Source organism: Molothrus aeneus, chromosome 13 (assembly GCF_037042795.1).
Source record: "Molothrus aeneus isolate 106 chromosome 13, BPBGC_Maene_1.0, whole genome shotgun sequence".
NCBI lineage: Eukaryota > Metazoa > Chordata > Aves > Passeriformes > Icteridae > Molothrus > Molothrus aeneus.
Genome location: NC_089658.1, coordinates 1,175,161 through 1,193,689, shown reverse-complemented (window position 1 = coordinate 1,193,689; position 18,529 = coordinate 1,175,161). Strand labels below are relative to the sequence as shown.

The 18,529-nt window shown below is 37.5% G+C and overlaps 1 protein-coding gene across 2 annotated transcripts in view; it reads left to right on the top strand.

The window, feature by feature from the left end:
* Positions 1-18,529, top strand: part of VPS13C (vacuolar protein sorting 13 homolog C) — a 76,990-nt gene that overhangs the window by 21,468 nt on the left and 36,993 nt on the right. For both annotated transcript variants that reach the window (XM_066558852.1, XM_066558851.1), the window contains 25 exons: positions 407-524; positions 859-988; positions 1,271-1,349; positions 2,058-2,197; positions 2,748-2,901; positions 3,317-3,393; positions 3,570-3,629; positions 4,931-5,084; positions 5,241-5,357; positions 6,351-6,454; positions 6,752-6,919; positions 7,679-7,983; positions 8,224-8,371; positions 9,068-9,176; positions 9,619-9,752; positions 10,050-10,206; positions 10,881-10,960; positions 11,758-11,817; positions 12,944-13,109; positions 14,131-14,247; positions 14,762-14,865; positions 15,282-15,449; positions 15,881-16,185; positions 16,587-16,731; positions 17,863-18,019. In XM_066558852.1, the coding sequence (XP_066414949.1) occupies positions 407-524; positions 859-988; positions 1,271-1,349; positions 2,058-2,197; positions 2,748-2,901; positions 3,317-3,393; positions 3,570-3,629; positions 4,931-5,084; positions 5,241-5,357; positions 6,351-6,454; positions 6,752-6,919; positions 7,679-7,983; positions 8,224-8,371; positions 9,068-9,176; positions 9,619-9,752; positions 10,050-10,206; positions 10,881-10,960; positions 11,758-11,817; positions 12,944-13,109; positions 14,131-14,247; positions 14,762-14,865; positions 15,282-15,449; positions 15,881-16,185; positions 16,587-16,731; positions 17,863-18,019 (3,456 nt within the window). The remainder of the gene's footprint in view (positions 1-406; positions 525-858; positions 989-1,270; positions 1,350-2,057; positions 2,198-2,747; positions 2,902-3,316; positions 3,394-3,569; positions 3,630-4,930; positions 5,085-5,240; positions 5,358-6,350; positions 6,455-6,751; positions 6,920-7,678; positions 7,984-8,223; positions 8,372-9,067; positions 9,177-9,618; positions 9,753-10,049; positions 10,207-10,880; positions 10,961-11,757; positions 11,818-12,943; positions 13,110-14,130; positions 14,248-14,761; positions 14,866-15,281; positions 15,450-15,880; positions 16,186-16,586; positions 16,732-17,862; positions 18,020-18,529) is intronic.

Here is an 18,529-nt window from a genome sequence, read left to right as displayed (position 1 = left end):
CCTGTGCATCACTTTAATCGTAGCAATGAATGTAAATAAAAAGAACTGTTATGTTTTCCATCACACACAGGGAAAGCACAGCTACAATTTGCCTTAGTTCTTCACCTAGGTTTGTGTAATCAAGGGAATGCTAGGCTGCTCTTCTATCTTTTATCTGTCTGTCCATTTGTTTTTCTAGGGGTCAATGTGACACATCTTTTAGTGTAGAACTGGGTGTAGTGCTGCTAAGGTAGTAGTGTTCAGAAATGGGATTAAAAGCTCTTAGAATACTTCACCTAAGTTGTTTTAGGTTTCTTAAGTTGGTTTTTTACCCTCCTAGTGATACCATTTGGTGACTTTAATGATGCCTTAATTAAAGCAATTAGCAAGTGATTTTTTTTAATCTAAATTTATGGGACATTTTCAGGTGAAGACTGGAAGAAGGCTCGTTTTCAACACCCATCAACTTTGCACATTTTGCAGCCTATGGATATCCATGTGCAGTTGGCAAAATCAATGGTGGAAAGAGATTCCAGGATGGCAAAGTAATATATTAATGTTGAAAAGACTCATTTAGAATTACTTGGTGCTTAGAGAAGTGTTTTCCCTAAAGGTTCATTTGCACTTTGTAATTGGAAGATATTAACTAAGAAACTGAAATAAGTTACTACTGTGGGCAAAATCTTTTTTGGATAGCGATTCTCTGAAGCCTTTGCTGGTTACTGACTCCTGCTTAAGTCCAAGCCCTGTTTGAATGCAGAATCCCTGGCTTCACTGTGATGTGATCTCTACAGAGGAGTATCTATATTGTTAAGATTTAAATGAAGAATATTGCTGCCTTTTGGATAGGAGTTTAATCAGTTGTTTTTTTTAAAAAAGGTTTAAAGTGTCAGGAGGACTTCCTTTGGTGCATGTCAGACTCTCTGACCAGAAAATCAAGGCCATCTCTGATCTGATTGATAGCATTCCACTGCCTCAGAAGTCATCCATGTCAGTTCCAAGCACAAAGGTAAGCTGGTTGCAACTAAAAAAGCTTAAAAAAACCTCAAACAAGTAAAAAAACATCATTAGTGTCTTTATTGACTTACCATCAGAACATTCTGGGCTTCCTCAAGCCATGGTGGAGCCTTTGTCATTGTCCTGCTGGTTTCAATAGAAGAACTGGCAGAGCTGAAAGAAAGGTGGGGAAAGCCCTGTGGAACATTCATCATCACTAGAAAATGTGAACATACCAAGTTATCTAAACTTTAAAATACTGTGTTGGTTATTTTGCTCTTTTCTTTCCCTCCAGGTAGCAGCTATGCCCACAATTCCTGTTGTTGGTAAAGGGTTGCTTAGTACACCCCAGCTGTTAGCAGAAATGGTGTCAGGTAAGAGGCTACAGATGGGTCTTTGTAAAGGTTGTAGCAGCCATAATTTGGGGGATAGCTGATATTTTCATGCTGTTATTGATGTTAAAACCTGTAAGGACAGCAGAGTGAGCAGGGTGGGTCATATCTACCCTCAAACACATAAGGAGATTTGATTAAGATGCTGATGTTACCTCAGATGAATAAACTTGCTTTTTCTAAAAAGCAAACCCACTTCTTAAAAAAATTAAGATTATGCATAAGCAACCTCTTCAAAAAAGTGAACTGTAAATACTAACTCTATTAGGTTGTTCTGACTGTTTTATATTAGCAAAGCTCTCCTTTTTCTGAAAAGGCAGAACTAGAATAACACATTACTGAGAAATTACTGTTTTTACTCTGGATTTGAGCATTTGTTTTCATGGCTGTTCTAGAGAAGAATTACCTATGGACACTTGTTTCCTGGAGTTTCTCTTATTATTACTTTGTTATGTGTTCTTGAAAGTCTAATGATGCCTTTAGACTCTAGTGCTGCCTTTGTTGGGCTTTAATTTTGTTCACTTCTCATTCAGTGGGTAAGAGACCAGTATAGATCTAAAGTTTATTTTATCAAGTTAGATTTCAAGTGATCATGCTGTTAAAAATGCAATTGGAATGGGAAAGAGAGAGTGGGATATTTAGCCCTGTTTCTGGAAAAAGTTCACTGACAAAGTAATTTTGCTTCTGTAGACTCTGAAGAAGAATATTTTGATTTTGAGGAAAGCTCTGAACCAACTGACAGTTCAGTAATTAAAGGAGAAGAAATAAGAAAAGAGGAGCCTGCTCAGGAGGAGCTGACAGATCTTCACCTCAAGTTTGAAATTAAAGAAGTAAGTCTCTAATTCTGTTTTCCCCTGCCTAAAGAATACTTTAAAAAATATCCAATACTCTTTTACCAGTATTCTTCAGATTAGTGGATGCAGAAACATAATCACCAAACAAAAAAACCTTCATGTATGCACATACATATTTCTATGCATATGAGATATTTCTTGTCTGCATGGGATGCATATAAATAAAACATGATGCATACACATAGATGTATTAAAAAAAAAAGAAAGAAGTCCCTTATTGGGGTCTTTTTACTAGAAAAAAATAGTACCAACTCATAATTAGGGGGTTGGAAATGGGAATTTTGCACTGGAGAAACAAACTCAGTCCCAGGCAGGTCTCTTGCAAAGAGAAAATCCCCAAATGTTTTTTGTATTTATATCTTTCACCATCAGTCACTTCTTTCTATTATACACTCTAAAATGTGTAATAAAAACAGTGCTTCTGACAAAGCAGGGAGGGCAGTAATCTTGCACTTGTGTTGTTGGTTTAAATGGTGAGAATACTGCATGTGAGAAGATGCTATAACTGTATTTCTTCTTCATCCAGGTTTTAGTAGAACTCACCAGACAAAAGAAAATTGAGGAAACAGTACTTGTATTTGATGTAATGCATCTTGGGACAGAGGCTACTGTCAAAACCTACAATTTAGCAGCTGTATCTTATTTGAAGAAGATCAGCTTGGATTACTATGGGATTGGAGGTAAGAAGCAGTGGCAGAGAGGTGGATTTGTGTGTGTGTACAATTAGTTGGAGCTCTCTGTGCCTTGTGCTCTCTGAAATGCAAATGTTGTTCCAGTTTCCCAGCTGATGTGCAGCTGTCCATTGCAGTGCTTGTGCCACTGATAGAATTGATAAGCTCTGCACTCTCACCATAATGCTTATGGGATAAATAAATGCCTCCGAGCTCAGTCTTTGGGTGGAGAAGGGATTTGCCATTTTGGGTTTAGCAAAGGGAAAGCAGTGACTCATATTTGGTGGTGCAATGTATTTTGGCAAATGGTACTGAAAGTTAATCCCTCCCTTCAAGGCACAGTTTTTTTGGTTCTCTGAAAGAACAGAAATGATTCTGTTTATCTGTTTAATAATTCTTGTTTATCTCATGTGGTGTTTTACAGGTAAAAAAACACCCATTCATCTAATTAGTTCCTCAGACAAGCCTGGCTTAGACCTGCTGAAAGTGGAATATGTCAAGGTATACACTAAGCTTTTTAAAATTATTTTTAAAACATTTCTATATATTCTTAATATATAGTCTATATATAGTCCTATTCCTACTATTCAGAGCTAGTTGGATTATTTTGTATCTTCTGAAGACGACAGTGACTGGTTGAAATTAATATTAAACATCATGCAAATCATTATTTTCAGGCTGACAGAAATGGGCCACAGTTTCAGACAATTTTTAACAACACTGAACAGATGATTCAAGTGAGTATTTACAGATTTTATTACTTATTTTCTTTTGGTTTGCTTGCTCAGAACAGGGGAATTAATAAGACTTGTTTTGCTTTCCTGTTTTCCTGCCTTCCAGCAGGAGACTTCAACAGTTAAAACATCCTTGAAAATTTTTATACCACTTTAGAGCAGAATATTTGTCTGTTGAACTGCTGGAAAAGTGTCTGTCTAGCTTATGTGGATGAAATTCAAACTGCTGTAAAAATGCACCTTCTCATGCATCAGGGATCATGACATTCAGGGGGCCAGTGCGGGAAACTGCAGTGGAGTCACAAAACCTTTCATGTCAAATAATCTGTGTTGTGAGTGCCACATATTCAGCACTCTACTGGCTTTTAGAAGAAGTCTAAATCCATCTCTGACTGTGATTTTTTTTATTTTACTAATGGTGTCTTTCTGAGTCAGATTTTAGTCTAAAGAAAAAGAGTGGCTTGAGGCATTCTTGAAATAGATAATCTTGAAAGGATGGTGTTTTTTGGATAGGTTATTTCTCCTCTTTAGACCTTTATGGCATTATTTTACCTGCCTTATTTTAATATGAAGACTGAAATAATTCACTTGTTATGTAATAGTTTTAGGATGTCTATAGATTTCATCAGAGAGCTTTAATTACTGAAATGTTTTTGCCAAAAAGCAGTTCCTGAAGCTGCAGCAGGAGATGAGAGTTCTAACACTGCAGTGCTGCTGAGTTACCTGTCTTCATACTATGGGCTGGTGCTAATGCCAAGAGAACTCAATTTTCTGAACATCATCTGGAGTTGCTGCTGCCTTGCAGCTCTGCAGTGGCACTTCTGTGCCTGGAAGAATTGCATTTGGGCTCTGTTTGCAGTCTCAAGGCCATTCAGGTGGACAACCTTTCTTAAACTACACAGCATGCACTGACTCATCTTTTAGACTCCTTAGTGGATTTTTTGAGGAATACCCATATTCTAAATATCTACATGTCAGCCACCTGCTGTAGTACTGTTATTGCAGGAGCATTCAAGCCCAAGGCTGTGTTTGACAAAATTAATTTTGCATCACTTTTTTTGTACTGTGGAGGTTACAGGTTAGCAGTTGCAGCTGTAAGAGCTGGCTACTTGCTAGGTTCCCTAATTTCTAAGCTTATCCCCATTCTGCTTTACAGAAAGCTTTTCCCTTTATGATCTGTTGCTGGCCACTCATGCAGCTTTTCTCTTTCTCAGGAATGGTTCTGTTGCACTGGGTGCTTTTGCACCTCACTCTGACACCTTGAACTCACTGTTTGATCCTATGGACTCTCATGTTTTCAACAGGTGACTTTTTCATCACTGAACCTCCTGTTGCACACAGAGGCCCTTATGTCTGCTGTCAGTTTTCTAACAGCTGTTAGTCCATCAGGCAGTGACAGAAGTGGAGAGACAGCATCCAAAGAAAAAAAGCAAGAAGATGACTCTAGATTGAAGAAAGGTACAGTTGTGATTATCCATATGATGGTTCTAGAAGGATGTGTTGCATACTGGCAAAGCAAATCCAGAGAAACATGATTAGCTTTGTTGAAATAAAGATGAAAGCGAAAATATGAGTCAGAGGTGCCTTGAAAATCCCACCTTCTCTTATTTCTAGTGTCTAAACCTTCCAAGGATAAGGATGTGTTTGACTTCAAGCTTTTTGCCAAGCTGGATGCCTTCTGTTTAAATATTTGTGATGAAAAAAAGAACATTGCAGAGATCAAGATACAAGGTATTAAATTCCTTATTAGAAGTAACTGCTCTGGTAATTTAGTTTCAAAGCAATTGCTAATCATTGGACTAAAAAAAGGGTGTAAACATGCAGCATCTGTTTTGATCTATTTGTTTATTATTGTTATCTGTGCAAGAATGGCTTGTTGTCTTGTTTTCTAAGTCAGCCTTCAAGTCTGTCGTAACGTTTTGGCCTCCAGCTAGAAAGATGTGCTGTTATTGCTCAAATGATTAGGTTCATCCTTTGAGGGAGTTTGATTATGGCTTTTCATGTTGTACTAAGATATTTTATGGTATACTGTAAAGTTATTTAGGATAAATTATGATGTAGGATAAGAAAACCCCTTCAAAATGTTTTCTTCAGGTTTTAACCCTCGGGGTTTGGGTTCCTTGTTTTGGTTTTGTTTTCTTGATTGGTTTTACCCCTTGGAAGGGCTATCAATAATTCTTGGGGAGTTTCACTTTTGTCTGACTTCAACTGCCATCCTCATAGTTGCTAACACTCTCAGGAATATTTAAGAATGTGTGATATGCAAGATTAGTACTACAGTTGATAAAGTCTTTTGCTTGTGCCCATCTCTAGATCATATAATGTATTCACACAAGATTACGTATGCAAAAATACTGGTTTCAAATAGTTCAGTATAGTAACATCTTTCCTAATAGAAAATATCAATGCTTTCACTCAATAGCTTGAGATGCATTCACTCAATAGCTTGCTTATTAAGAAGTGGAGGATTGATTATTTTTCTAGAGTAGTTGCTCAGTTATTTCCAGAGATGATTGATATTGAGACACTATTTGTATTACAAGTATTTCTATTTAGTTTTGGTTGAAGCTGTAGTACAGTCATTCTAAAGTAACTTAGTAACTTTTTCTCACTTCCTCTGCTGGTGTCCCCACCCTGAAAATGACTGTCACTTCTGCTGTGCAAGACTCTGTTTAATGTCACTTCTGCTGTGCAAGACTCTGTTTCTGTTTTTGTACTTTGCAGGTCTTGACTCATCTCTTTGCCTTCAGCCAAGCCAAACTGAGTTCTTTGCCCGACTTAAGGACATAGTTGTCACAGATGTTGATTCAAGGACCCTTCATAAAAAAGTACTCAACTACAAGATTTTAACTTTTACTTGATTCTTGGTTAGTTTGATGTGTATAAAAGTGAAATGTAATACACATTCCACTCTTCTAAAAGTATTTGATTTGTCGTGAATAAGTATTTTCAAATAAGAGACATCATAAAGAAAAAATTTCATTTTACTAGAATGGATTTCTGAAAGGATTAGAAAAACCAGTAATCTAACTTGTAATCTGATAGGCTGATGGTATCTTTAGTTCTTTGTGTCATTACTTTTGTAGAAGCTGCTGATGGCTGGTGGGTGCTGTTTCTCTTTCTAGGCTGTGTCTATAGTGGGAGATGAAGTTTTCAGTTTCAATCTGACATTAAATCCTCATGCTACTGAGGGAGAAGCCTACACTGACATGTCAAAAGTGGATGGTTCTGTATGTTTGAAAGTGGGCTGCATCCAGCTGGTGTACCTTCACAAATTTCTCATGTCTCTCCTGGTAAGTCTTATTTCCCTTTCTGTCTTTCTGCAGCATTCTCAGATTAGTGGGGCTGTGCTCTCAGTACAAGTGTTAGATTTCATTTCCTGAAAGAGAAGGGATGGGTTTAATTTTTCCTGTGTACTATTAAAAACTTCGGTTAGTAACTGATTTAAATTTCAATTGGGTCACTTCCCACCCTCAGTTTTGGAAATAGAGAAAAACTTGGTGCTATTGAGGTAGTTTGGGGGTTTTATGTTTGCTGCCCTTTCCATCCCTAGCAAAATTCTGAGTTCATTGCAGACATGTCAGAGCTAACACCAGAGGAAAATCTTGCTGCAAGGTGGGTGTCATGATGCCTGCAAATTAACCAGTGTAAATATCAGTGTGTTTGAGTACCCTAATGATGGCTTTTTCAATAAAGCACCAGTGGGCTTTCTCTCATTCAATAGGTTCTTTAATAGGAATTCAATACTATTCAGGGAGGGCAAGAGGAGCTTTCAAAACTGTGTCCCTAAAAGCTAATGAGCTAAGGAAAGAAGGAAAAATAGAGATGAATTTAGAATAAGTGGATTGCACGGGTTAGTACTTCTTTGACCCTTCATTAGAGGTCATGACAGGAAGTACTCAGTTGTTTTTTCTGTGGAAAATTCAACTCCCATTGAAGCAGGCAGCATAATTGGCAGCAATAATTGGTGGATGATGGTGGAAAATGAAAAAGTAACCTAGAGTAAAAACTATTTACAGACATTTCTCCATTCTCTTCAACTGCTTTTCTAGACCTTCTTGAACAACTTCCAGACAGCCAAGGAGACACTGAGTGCTGCTACAGTCCAAGCTGCAGAGAAGGCTGCCACCAGTGTGAAAGACCTGGCCCAAAGGAGTTTCCGCCTTGCAATGGACATTCACCTGAAAGCACCAGTTCTGGTTATCCCCCAGTCCTCCATTTCCCCCAATGCAGTAGTAATAGACCTGGGCTTGATTAAGGTTCAGAATCACTTTGTCTTGGTGTCCTCAGAAGGCAGCTCACTCCCTCCAGTCATTGACAAAATGGATGTGCAGCTGACAAAGCTGAAGCTATCGAGGTATGGTGGCTAATACTCTGTAGAACATTCATGTTCTTGCCTAGAAACCATGATTGGTACTAGTGTCAAATATTTGCTATTGAAATGCCTTTTATCTTAGTTAGATCAGTAATAAAATCAGAAACTGTTCTGCTTAGCAAAGTGTTTGGTGCTGCATTTGAGATTTTAAGATTTTCAAAAATTTAACATGTGACTTCCAACCTTCCAGCTGTTTTCTTTCTTTCCTTTCTGTGTTTCAAGGATCACTTTGGAGACAGATTTGACACATCCAGATATTCAGATACTTCACCCTATTAATTTAAGCCTGTCTGTGAAACGAAATCTCTCTGCAGCTTGGTTTCACAAGTTACCAGTGTTGGAGGTCACAGGGTACCTGGATACAATGAATGTAAGTCTTGTGACGAGCTGGTGATAATACTTACCCTGAGAGCAACCCTAATGTTATTTCTGGGCACAAAGTGGCAACAAGCTGCTAATTTTTAGTAGGTGTGGAGTGGATTTCAGCAAAGAAATAGGATTTAACCCCACCTAGATGAATGTCATAGTTTGAGAAGATCACAGAAATGGTTTTGTGACCAGTTCTCTGAGCAAGAATTCTTTGAAGTGTTTTGTTTTGTTTTTTTTTTTTACAAATGGGATCTTCTTGAGAGGAGTTTAAATTAATGCAAACATTTGCTTTAGTAACTCCAGCTTCCTACCTTCCCATCATCCTTGAGTGGGATACTTGTTTGTTGTGGCATTTTATGTACAGGGAAAGAAAGTACCAGGGACATCTTGGGTGAAACTGAAATTAAAATATCATGGAGGGGCATGTCATTGACAGGAATGTACTAAAAGGATAGGTACATTAAATGCTGCAATGTATATTGATACAGCACTGGAGGTCAAAACCTTTAATCTCCTCAGACCTTTACAATCAGTGGTTGAAAGAATTTAATTTTCTTATTGAAGGGATGATTCTGCTGGCAAAATAGCTGTAAATAAGCTCTCTTCTTGCCAGGAAACGTTGTTCTGCTTTGTTAGCAGGTGATAAGTTCAAGGAACACTGTGTTTCTCCTGAGAATTGTGATCTGCAACTTTTTAGGTTGTGTTAAGTCAAGAGGATTTGAATGTCTGTCTCAAAGTGTTGACGGAAAACCTGGGTGAAGCAGAAGAAACTCAAAAGGATGCAAAATCAGTGCTGCAAAGGGAAGGTCAGAGATGGAATTATTGTGAATACTAAGTGTGTTTGCTTTCAGGAGTAAGGAAAAGCATTTATTTTCTGGAAAGGAAGTTTAGATCTGAGAGTATGGTAATAAGCTGAGTCTAATTGATAAACTCTTTAATTTTGCAAGGACAATGTTCATACTTTGATACTTAAAAAATTGGAAACATTACAAGGCAAAATTTGGTAATTGTGTTGGCTAAGTTGTCAAGGAACTAGCAAGTTATTGAGATGTCAGAGTCATCTTATTGCCAGAACATGTTTCTATTTCCCCTTCATGCTCTGAAGTTAAAGGCTCTGCTTATGGAAATATTGCTAGTTTATCTAAGGTGAATGTAAAACATCTAAATGAATAAAAGAATTGGGTGAGTTTCTTGAGCTAAACAAATGATGGCAGTTTCAAAAGTTAAGCAATATATTGAATGTTCCAGGTAAAATGAAAGAACTGGAGAGATCAGTTTTGACACAGGATAAGAGTGTTTCAGAAGGAATGCTGTCTGAAAAGAGAAAAACAACATTAAATGAAGATGTAATCAATATGCTACTTAATTTTGAAATCAAAGAGGTATGTATCCATCTGTACAACTTACTGAGTCTGAGCCCTGTACTCATCTGTTTCTTAGAAGTAGTGGGCTATAAAGTCCTTTTTAGCAGTTTGACTTGGCAACTAAAGGAAACCGAACAAGAGGAAGAGAGCAGGGGCCAGGGGAAATCTTTAGCAAATTGGTCTTAGAGGGTCTATTTATAAAAATGCAAAATGTCTAGATTAATCTTATGTTTCACATTTAGCTGTTTATAACTGCCTGCTGTGTCTGAACAGCTTCACTGAAATACTGAACTTATTTTCCTTTCTATATTCAAGGTTGTAATAACCTTGATGAAGCAGGTTCAGAAGGAGAGATATCCATTGCATATTCTGACTGTGCTACAGCTTGGGACCAAAACCAAAATTAGAAATCATGAATTGGCTGCAGCAGCATATCTGAAGAAAATCACAATGAGATGCACTGAAATACATGGTGAGTCTTGTAGGGAACTGATACAATCGGTTGAGTGCATGCAACTGGATTTACAGCCAGAGGATAACATATAGCAATCAATAATGAGGGGAAGGGAAAGGGTAATTTAGATGGAATTCATCTGTTTTACCTGCTACCAAGTTTCACTGCCATTGCTAGAGCTAGAGTTCATGTATTTGAGTGAGCTGAGTACTTTGAGCAGGAATGTTCCTGAGAAGTATTCCAACTGTTCAGTGGGTTTTGATGGGCTTCTGATTCTGTGCTTTATGACCAGTGCTGGCAGCACTGGAAATGCTTCTTTGGTTGGTCAGGTCACAATTCCAAGTGACAGTGAAGTGATAACTGAAATAGCCATTTATCCAAAGGAGAAAAGTAAGGTTTTGAGTATAAAAACATGAAGGTAGGAATGCAAAGAAGTTTCAATTTTAAGTCTTGCTTCAAGAGCAAGATAAGTTAATTTTTACTAGTTTAATTTAGAATGAAGTGAATGTAGTGTTTCACAAAATAATGCTTCATGTCTAGCTTCTCAGTGAAAATAGCTGTTTACTTTCACTATTTCAGCAAGAAGAGTATTTAATTAGTATGGAATAGAGAATTAGCATGGAGTCATTGCACATAGGTGGAGTAAAGCTTGTGAGTGGAAACACTTTACATTTTTATTTCTTTGTTTGCAGACTCAAAAGGAGATCCTCTTTGCATTCTTAATTCCTCAAGTGAGACAGATGAACATCTTTTGAAAATGGAATATATTAAGGTTTCAATACATTTTCAGTAAAATTACATGGGGAGGAAAGTAAGGCTTCCATACTTAGCCTGTAGATTTGTGTCTAAAACTTACCCAGGCCTTCTCCCAAATACCTGTTTTTCAGTTGAACATTTCATTTAATTCTGCACTGCTTCCATTTAGCTTTTGCTTCATAAGTCAATGCTGTTACTGAAATCACTGGCAAGACAAATGTTTGTGTTCAGTGTGTGCAGCACAAATGAGCACCTGTGTGAAAGTGAACAGGTATGGTGGTCTTTGCCTGTGCAAGTGAAGAGTGACCCTACAGGTGATAAAACTGCCATTTGAAGAGTGACATGTTGGTAGCTTAAAAAAGCCTTTGGAAATGGCATGAACACTTGGGAATCTGCTAGGTTGTAGAGCCAGTGGGCTCCTCAGTACTCTTATCTGGACTGGCATCATTTACATAGTGAAAAATAGATTAATTTGTACTGGCAAAGGATTAAGCATTAATTGATCCAGTTTAAATAGATTCTAGATGAGACAAAGTTTTGTAACTGGCCAGTTGAATTTTCACAAAATATGTGCTATGAAATGTCTCTGAGCAGAGCATTGTGAGTAAACCATTCTGGTTATCTTGCTTGGGCATTATTTGAAGAACTTGTTTGTTCAGGCTTCATCACTTTCCTTTGTTTCTTTTGCAATTGGAATAAACCTTGTGTGTAGGCTAAATTCAAGCAATTCAGTTAATAAAATGATTGATAATTAATTATTGGCTAATTCAGTAGAGACTGACTGTGTCCCTTTTCTTTTGTTTTTCCTTTTAGGCTGATCCTGATGGACCAGACTTTGTTACTGCTTACCAAAACACCAAGCAAAACATCAATGTAAGTTCTGGATGTACTTAATTTGGTTTTTTAAGCTTTCTGAATCATAGCAGCTACTGTTAGTTACTCCCTTTTTTCTTCTCATTGAAGAGGGAAAAAAAAGGGAACAAAACCAACCCAAAACCAAAGCCCTGGCTCTCATCATTAAAACCTACTGCTTTATATTTAATTACTTCAAAAACAAATCCAGGTAGAAAAAAAGAGATTTATTTATTTACTGAAATATTGTTTGTAATAATTCATTTAAACTAAAAACTATACATTTTTTGCTAGTTAGAAAAATGTCCTTATGAATTTTAACTGAGGGCTTTAGCATATGCTTTGTTTCTGGAGTGATCCACTTGGCAGAGAGCTAAACCAGGGCCTTGTGTTTCTGAGCTTGTAACAGTAACAGTGAAATTGAGATGTGAGCTGGAGTATCCAGGCAGCATTCTCAGGGGTCTGGAGTGCAATGAGTCCTTTTAGTTCTCCTGAAAGCAGCTATTCATGAGTGGTTTTCCATGGCTTCAGTGACTTCTGGAGTAAGCATGTCATTGTGCTTTTAAAATGTTTCCTTTAAAACAGTAGTGGTGGGTCAAGCAGCTTCTCAAGGGCCTTGTGAGGAATAAGTGACTGATGCTGGGTTTCACTCAGTACCACTGGCAGGAGTGGCTGCTGCTCACACACTCCCTGCTCTGATTGCAAATTTTGGATCTTAGTGGGTTTTTATTGTTGTTGTTGTACCATAGCTCCTAAAACATCTTCACACGTGGTTCTGAAGCTGTCAATCAAAGGGCTGAATGCAAAGCAATGAAAGGAAAGGCAGCAGAACTCAAGAGAATGTCCTCAAAAGGCACAGCCACGTGAGGCATCAGCTTTTAGATTGGCACAGTTCCTCTGTAGCTGCTGTGAGCTTCCCTTCCACAGCTCCCTCATCTGTTCTGGAGCTTGTGAAGTTGAAGTGGATGGAGATAGAAGAGTCAAATACTTGTGAAATTGAGCTTGTGAAGTTGAAGTGGATGGAGATAGAAGAGTCAAATACTTGTGAAATTGAGCAAGAGGCTTTTTTCCTTAGTTGACAGCAACTCTGAGAGTATAAATTGCTACTAAATCACAATATGACTTTGTCTCCTTGCCTTCCTTTTAGGTCATCTTTTCCTGTTTGGATATTGTACTTCACACAGAGGCTTTGCTTTCCATCATGAGTTTCCTCACCTTCAGTGTTCCATCAGGTGCTCTTCCCAGTACTGAGAAATCATCAGAGCACAAGCCTCAAATGAAAGAACAGGAAAAAGGAAGCACTCTTAGACCAGGTAGTGTCATATTGCACAGGCTGTACTTCTGTTGTTTAACAGCACCTCACCTTCAGTTTCACAGGATATTATTTCCAATTACAGCATTGCAGTCTATTTGGTGGAAAACAAAGCATGCACAACTGTAAATGGGGAGAAAATAATCTTATTAAAAAAAACTCCAGCTGACATTTTTCCTGTTGCTTAATTTTACAAATTCTCCTTACTCAGTATAACTTTTCCCTGAGTGGTGGTCTGATTTTCATAATGAAAGTTGAATAAAGGATGTTGCAGTGTGCAGCCTTTCCAAAGGTTTAGTGTCACTACCATGTAGCTTTGCAATCTGAGAGCTCTGAAGAGTGCTTCCATTGCTGAAAATAAATACTGCTCTGGGGCGGCAAAGAGTTCTGAACTGAAGGGTGGTGTGTATAGTTAAAGTATGGGTCTTGTAACCTTGAAATAGAAAGAGTTTTTGCATGGCAGCTCCTGAATATTTTGTCAGGTCCTGTGTTGTTGATTCTTGTGCTTGTAGTGTTGTTTGTGAAATTCAAGGTTTTCTAATCCTAAAACTGTTGGGATTGAGTTCAGTGGCTGTTCCATTTTCTGTTTGTGCAGTGTTGCTGCAGTTATTATGCCTAAATTGGCTTTACTATGTGACACAGAGAGGAGCACTTCTCATGTGATGAGACAGTGTTATAATAAAATATAAAAATATAAAATATAAAAATATAAAAATATAAAATAATGTGGTGTATACTGCATTCAGCAACTAATGCATGAAAAGTAGGTGTTAATGAGGAGAAAAGACATCTTGATGGCTCTTTGACTGTGATGGTTGGTGACAGTTTGTGTGCCTGAAGGAAACTCTTAATAAATGACTTATTTCACATTTTGACTAAGGATTATCATCTATTTTAGGGAATGACTGCAGGTTGCTTTTGAATAGTTCATATATTTACAGAACTACTAGTCTAATATTTGTTTTAAACAGTGAACTTGTAATATTTGAACTCCTTGTATGTCTCTTGTGTTTCCTGTCCAGTGCCTGGTGATGCAGCCCATGATGATGTCTCTGAATTAAAGCTCACTGCAAAGCTAAATGCATTCAGTATTACAGTGTGTGATCAGAGCTCTACAATTGCAGACATTAGGGTACAAGGTAAGGTGGTTTTTATTGAAATACTAGATCAAACTGGCTGTTTCCCTCCCTTCACTTCTAAAAGGCCAGTGTGTGCACTGCAGGTGTCTCTAACATGTGTTAAAATATATTTTGATTGTATGAAATGATCTGCAAGGAAAAAATGTTTAACTCAGAAAACAAAGACGATTTCTAAGTGGAGTAAAAGTAAAAGAAGTGAAGGCACTATGTTTTAGATAACACAGATTTCCACTTTTTAATAGCTAGGTCCTAGATAGTGTTGGGGAATTGTCCTCTGCTCTTACAATCAATTTGTGTTGGCAACTTTGTCATGTGCAGCAAGGCCCTGACTTCTCTCTCAGGCTTAGCAATCATGGTTACATAGCAGAAGGGTGGATTCTAAGCTGGTATTATTCTTTATATTCAGTAGTAAGTAATTCTGGGGGTTTGATTGTTTGTTTGTTTTTTAGCAGAAATGTTTTCTTAGAAATTTGTTGAAGTGCATTTATTTCCTTCCTTCTTTTGTTTCATTCAGGAATGGATGCATCTGTGGCTATGAAGCCTAAAGAGATTAAAGTGTTCTCCAGACTTGAGGACATTGTAATTACAAATGTTGATCCAAAAACAATCCATAAAAAGGTAATGTGTTGAGCAGATTGTAAGCAGCTGATGAGACCCAGTTTTTCAAGTGATTTAGTGACAGCACTGTAGTTTAATTTGCTGTGTAACAGAATGCAGTGTACAATGTAATACCAAGCAAAATGTATTGGTTAATTTCCTTCCCCTCAGAGAATCAAAACATTCTTCCATTTAATGTTCTTTTTAGTTATGTTTGCACTGGTGTGTTTAATTCTGAGGAGCAGGGGTTAAATATAAAATGGGCTATAGATAATCAAGTGAGAGGAGGCATGTACTATAAAATAGGGGATTCTGTTTCCTTTTGTGCCTACCATGTGTCCAAGTACTGCTGCTAAGTTGCTGTGGGTCTTTCTGGGGGAATATTTGTTGTTTCATAAATACCTGGTAGTATTAACTATGTGGCCTTAATCTCCTAGGCTGTCTCCATCATGGGAGATGAAGTGTTCAGATTTCACATGTCACTTTATCCAGATGCCACTGCAGGGGAGGCCTATGCTGATATGTCAAGGGTGGATGGTAAAATGTCTCTCAAAGTGGGCTGCATCCAAATAATTTATCTGCATAAGTTCTTCATGTCTCTCTTGGTAAGACATTAGTTTAAGTTCTTTTAGTGACATTAAAAGTTCTTTTTAATGAGCTAAAATGCAATCAGCTCCTTTTGTCCTGTGCCTGGTGGTGAGCTGATGTGCAAGCACATAGAAGGATTTTGCATTAGAGTTACCAGTTAAGATGCACAGCTTTACAGAAGATTGCCAAGGAGAGTGATGACAGGAGAAGTAATGGATGGAGCTGATGCCTTTAACAATATCTTAAAAATTACACAGTTAAATAACTCTGCTTAGTCATGATTCTCATGTTTTTCTCTTTAGAAACAAGTGTGGTTGAATTAGCAATTTCATATTTAAATGACATTTGATATTTTTTCTTAAATTTACATTTTGCCTCGAGCTTGCCTTTTTTTGAGAAGCTTATTTGTTTTCATGGAACTTTTACTTTTTTTCCTACCTGTGAATAGAACTTCCTAAACAATTTCCAAGCAGCACAAGAAGCCCTGACTGCAGTCACTGTGCAGGCAGCAGAAATGGCTGCTTCCAGCATGAAGGACTTTGCCAAAAAGAGCTTCCGTCTCCTGATGGATGTCAACTTGAAAGCTCCAGTCATAGTTGTCCCTGAATCTTCAGCTTCATCAAATGCTTTGGTAGCTGATCTTGGCTTAATCAGAGTTCAGAATGAATTCCAGCTGGTGTCCTCAGATGAATCTCCTCTTCCTCCAGTCATTGACAGCATGGATGTGCAGCTGACTCACTTGAAGTTATCAAGGTAAATACGGAGCTTTTCCCTGAGTTGAAGTGTCTTTGCAAAGGAAAAGTGTCATGTTCTGTATGCAGCATTCTTCTCTTATTTGAACATGGAAGGCAATGAGGACATACTAAAACTGAGCAGCAAACCTGGCCAAGCTAAGTTTAGGAGTGACTAAACTAAACTAAAAAGTTTAGCTTTTAGATAGAGTCACAGGTCTGCAATCTCTAAAGCTTCTTGGAAAGAAAGCAATGATAGCACGGTAACTTGAGTTGATCTGAAGTGCATCCAGAGGTGTAAGTGCCTATGAGATTATTCTTGAATTAATTATGCCTGTAATTTTGCTAGATTAATATGATATTATTTGGTCTTCTGCAACTAGTCAACATTTTCCCTCTGTTACTTCCATTGTCTTTTTTTAGATGCATTCTATCCACAGATTCACAACCAGATTCTGAAATTCTACGTCCTGTGAGTTTGACTTTACTGGTACAGAGAAATTTAGCAGCAGCATGGTATCATAAATGCCCAACAATTGCTATCAAAGGAGACCTAAAACCAATGCAGGTAATATCATGAGTAATTAAAACTATATCAAAAGTTAGACAGATTCTCAGAATGGTCCTCAGTCTAGTTAAGGATCTTTTAAACTCATTTCAGTTTGTGTCCTTTGCAGCATGATGAAAGACTTCCAGCTGGATCATCCAGTTTATAGATTTATTAAAGTTTTGATACTGTATAATGAATAGTTTTGGTGTAGCTGCATGCAAATGGAATAAAATGTGGTTTTATTTTTCTGGAGGTCTATTGGAGCTATCCATGGACTCAACAGGCAGTAAAATCATTGAGGTTATTTGCTGAGTTACCATCTAAAACCAAAACCTGACAATTCAAATTATTTCATCTGTAACATTCAGGTTATTTGAATGCTTTAATAGATGTATTAGGAATGAAAAGGTTATCTCTAATACACAACAATTTAAAATTATCTTGGCAGAAGGAGGACTCTAGTTTTCTTTTCCTGCATTAACCATGTGGATTTTAATGGGTAAAACTAAACTGGGGCACCTTTTCCTTGTTCCTGAGCCTTTTTACTTGTTCATTCCTGTATCTGTGCTGTGGCCAATTGTCACCCTGGTGAAGCACAGAGAAATAAGAGATTTAAAGGCGTACCAGCAAAATGCATCAAATGTAGGAAAAATATTCTTACACTGTGTACTATGGGCTAAGTGACTGCATCTTGTCACTTAGCACTGCTTGCTGTTCTGTGATTCTGTAATGTTAGGACTGGATACTTATTCATTAAATCCTTGAAGGCTTACTGAATGGCAATTGCTTTAGTGTATGCAGTGCAAATCTTGGCTTTAATGTTTTCTGGTCATGTTGTTGAGTTACTGAATTTTTGAAAAGTGCTTATGTTTATCAATTGCCCGTGTTTTTAATAGGCAAAGATCCTTTACAAATCTAGAAAGTATTTATCATGTGGACTGTTATTTCTTCTTGTAACTCTTGTTTATAACAAGTGAAAAATGATACAGGAGAAATGGGCAAATAATTTTGATTATTTTGGCCAGGAGAGCTGTGACTGTCCTGTTTGTTTCTGCTGGAAGCAGCCCATTGTTTCTCCCCAATGCTTGCATACTGTGTTGGAAGAAATGTTGTCACCAAAACTGAACTTGTGGCTTTATCACTTTACAGATAGCACTCAGTGAAGGTGATCTAACTGTTATCATGAAAATTTTACTTGAAAACCTTGGAGGGGCTTCTTCCCAGCCACATACTGTGCAAGAGAATATTGAGGATATGCAGATATCGAAAAAATGGAAAGCTCCACATGAATCAGGTGGCTCTGAGGGTATGTTCAGTTCAAAGGCTGAATTATGTGTAGGTAGAGGGCTGTTTGCAAATTCAAATATCATATTTTTCTGAAGCATTACAAATTGTTTTAACTGTTACAAATATATTGTATGCATGAAAAGTTACAAATAAGAATGTGTGCACTTCCATGGAGTGTGAGCTCCTGATGGTCAGAAGTTTTTGTGGTGTGTTTTTTGTGATTCATTTCTCATATCATGGTATTCTTCAGTTTATGTCAATCACTCTTCTGACTGCATGTGGTTAAAAAAGAAAAAAAGCCAAATCATCTACCCCAGAATGTTAATGCACAATTATAACAATCAAGGAAGATAGAGGCATTCAAATAGTGTGTCAGTGTAAACAGTGCATGTCTCTGGATGAAACAGAGTTAACACTTTGCCAAAATCTATTTCTTCCCCAAATGTAACATTTTCACTGTCAAAAAATTGCTGTTTAGGCAAAAGTTGAATTGCTCTGCTGTGAATAGGACCTGGAAGGTAGGGTAGTG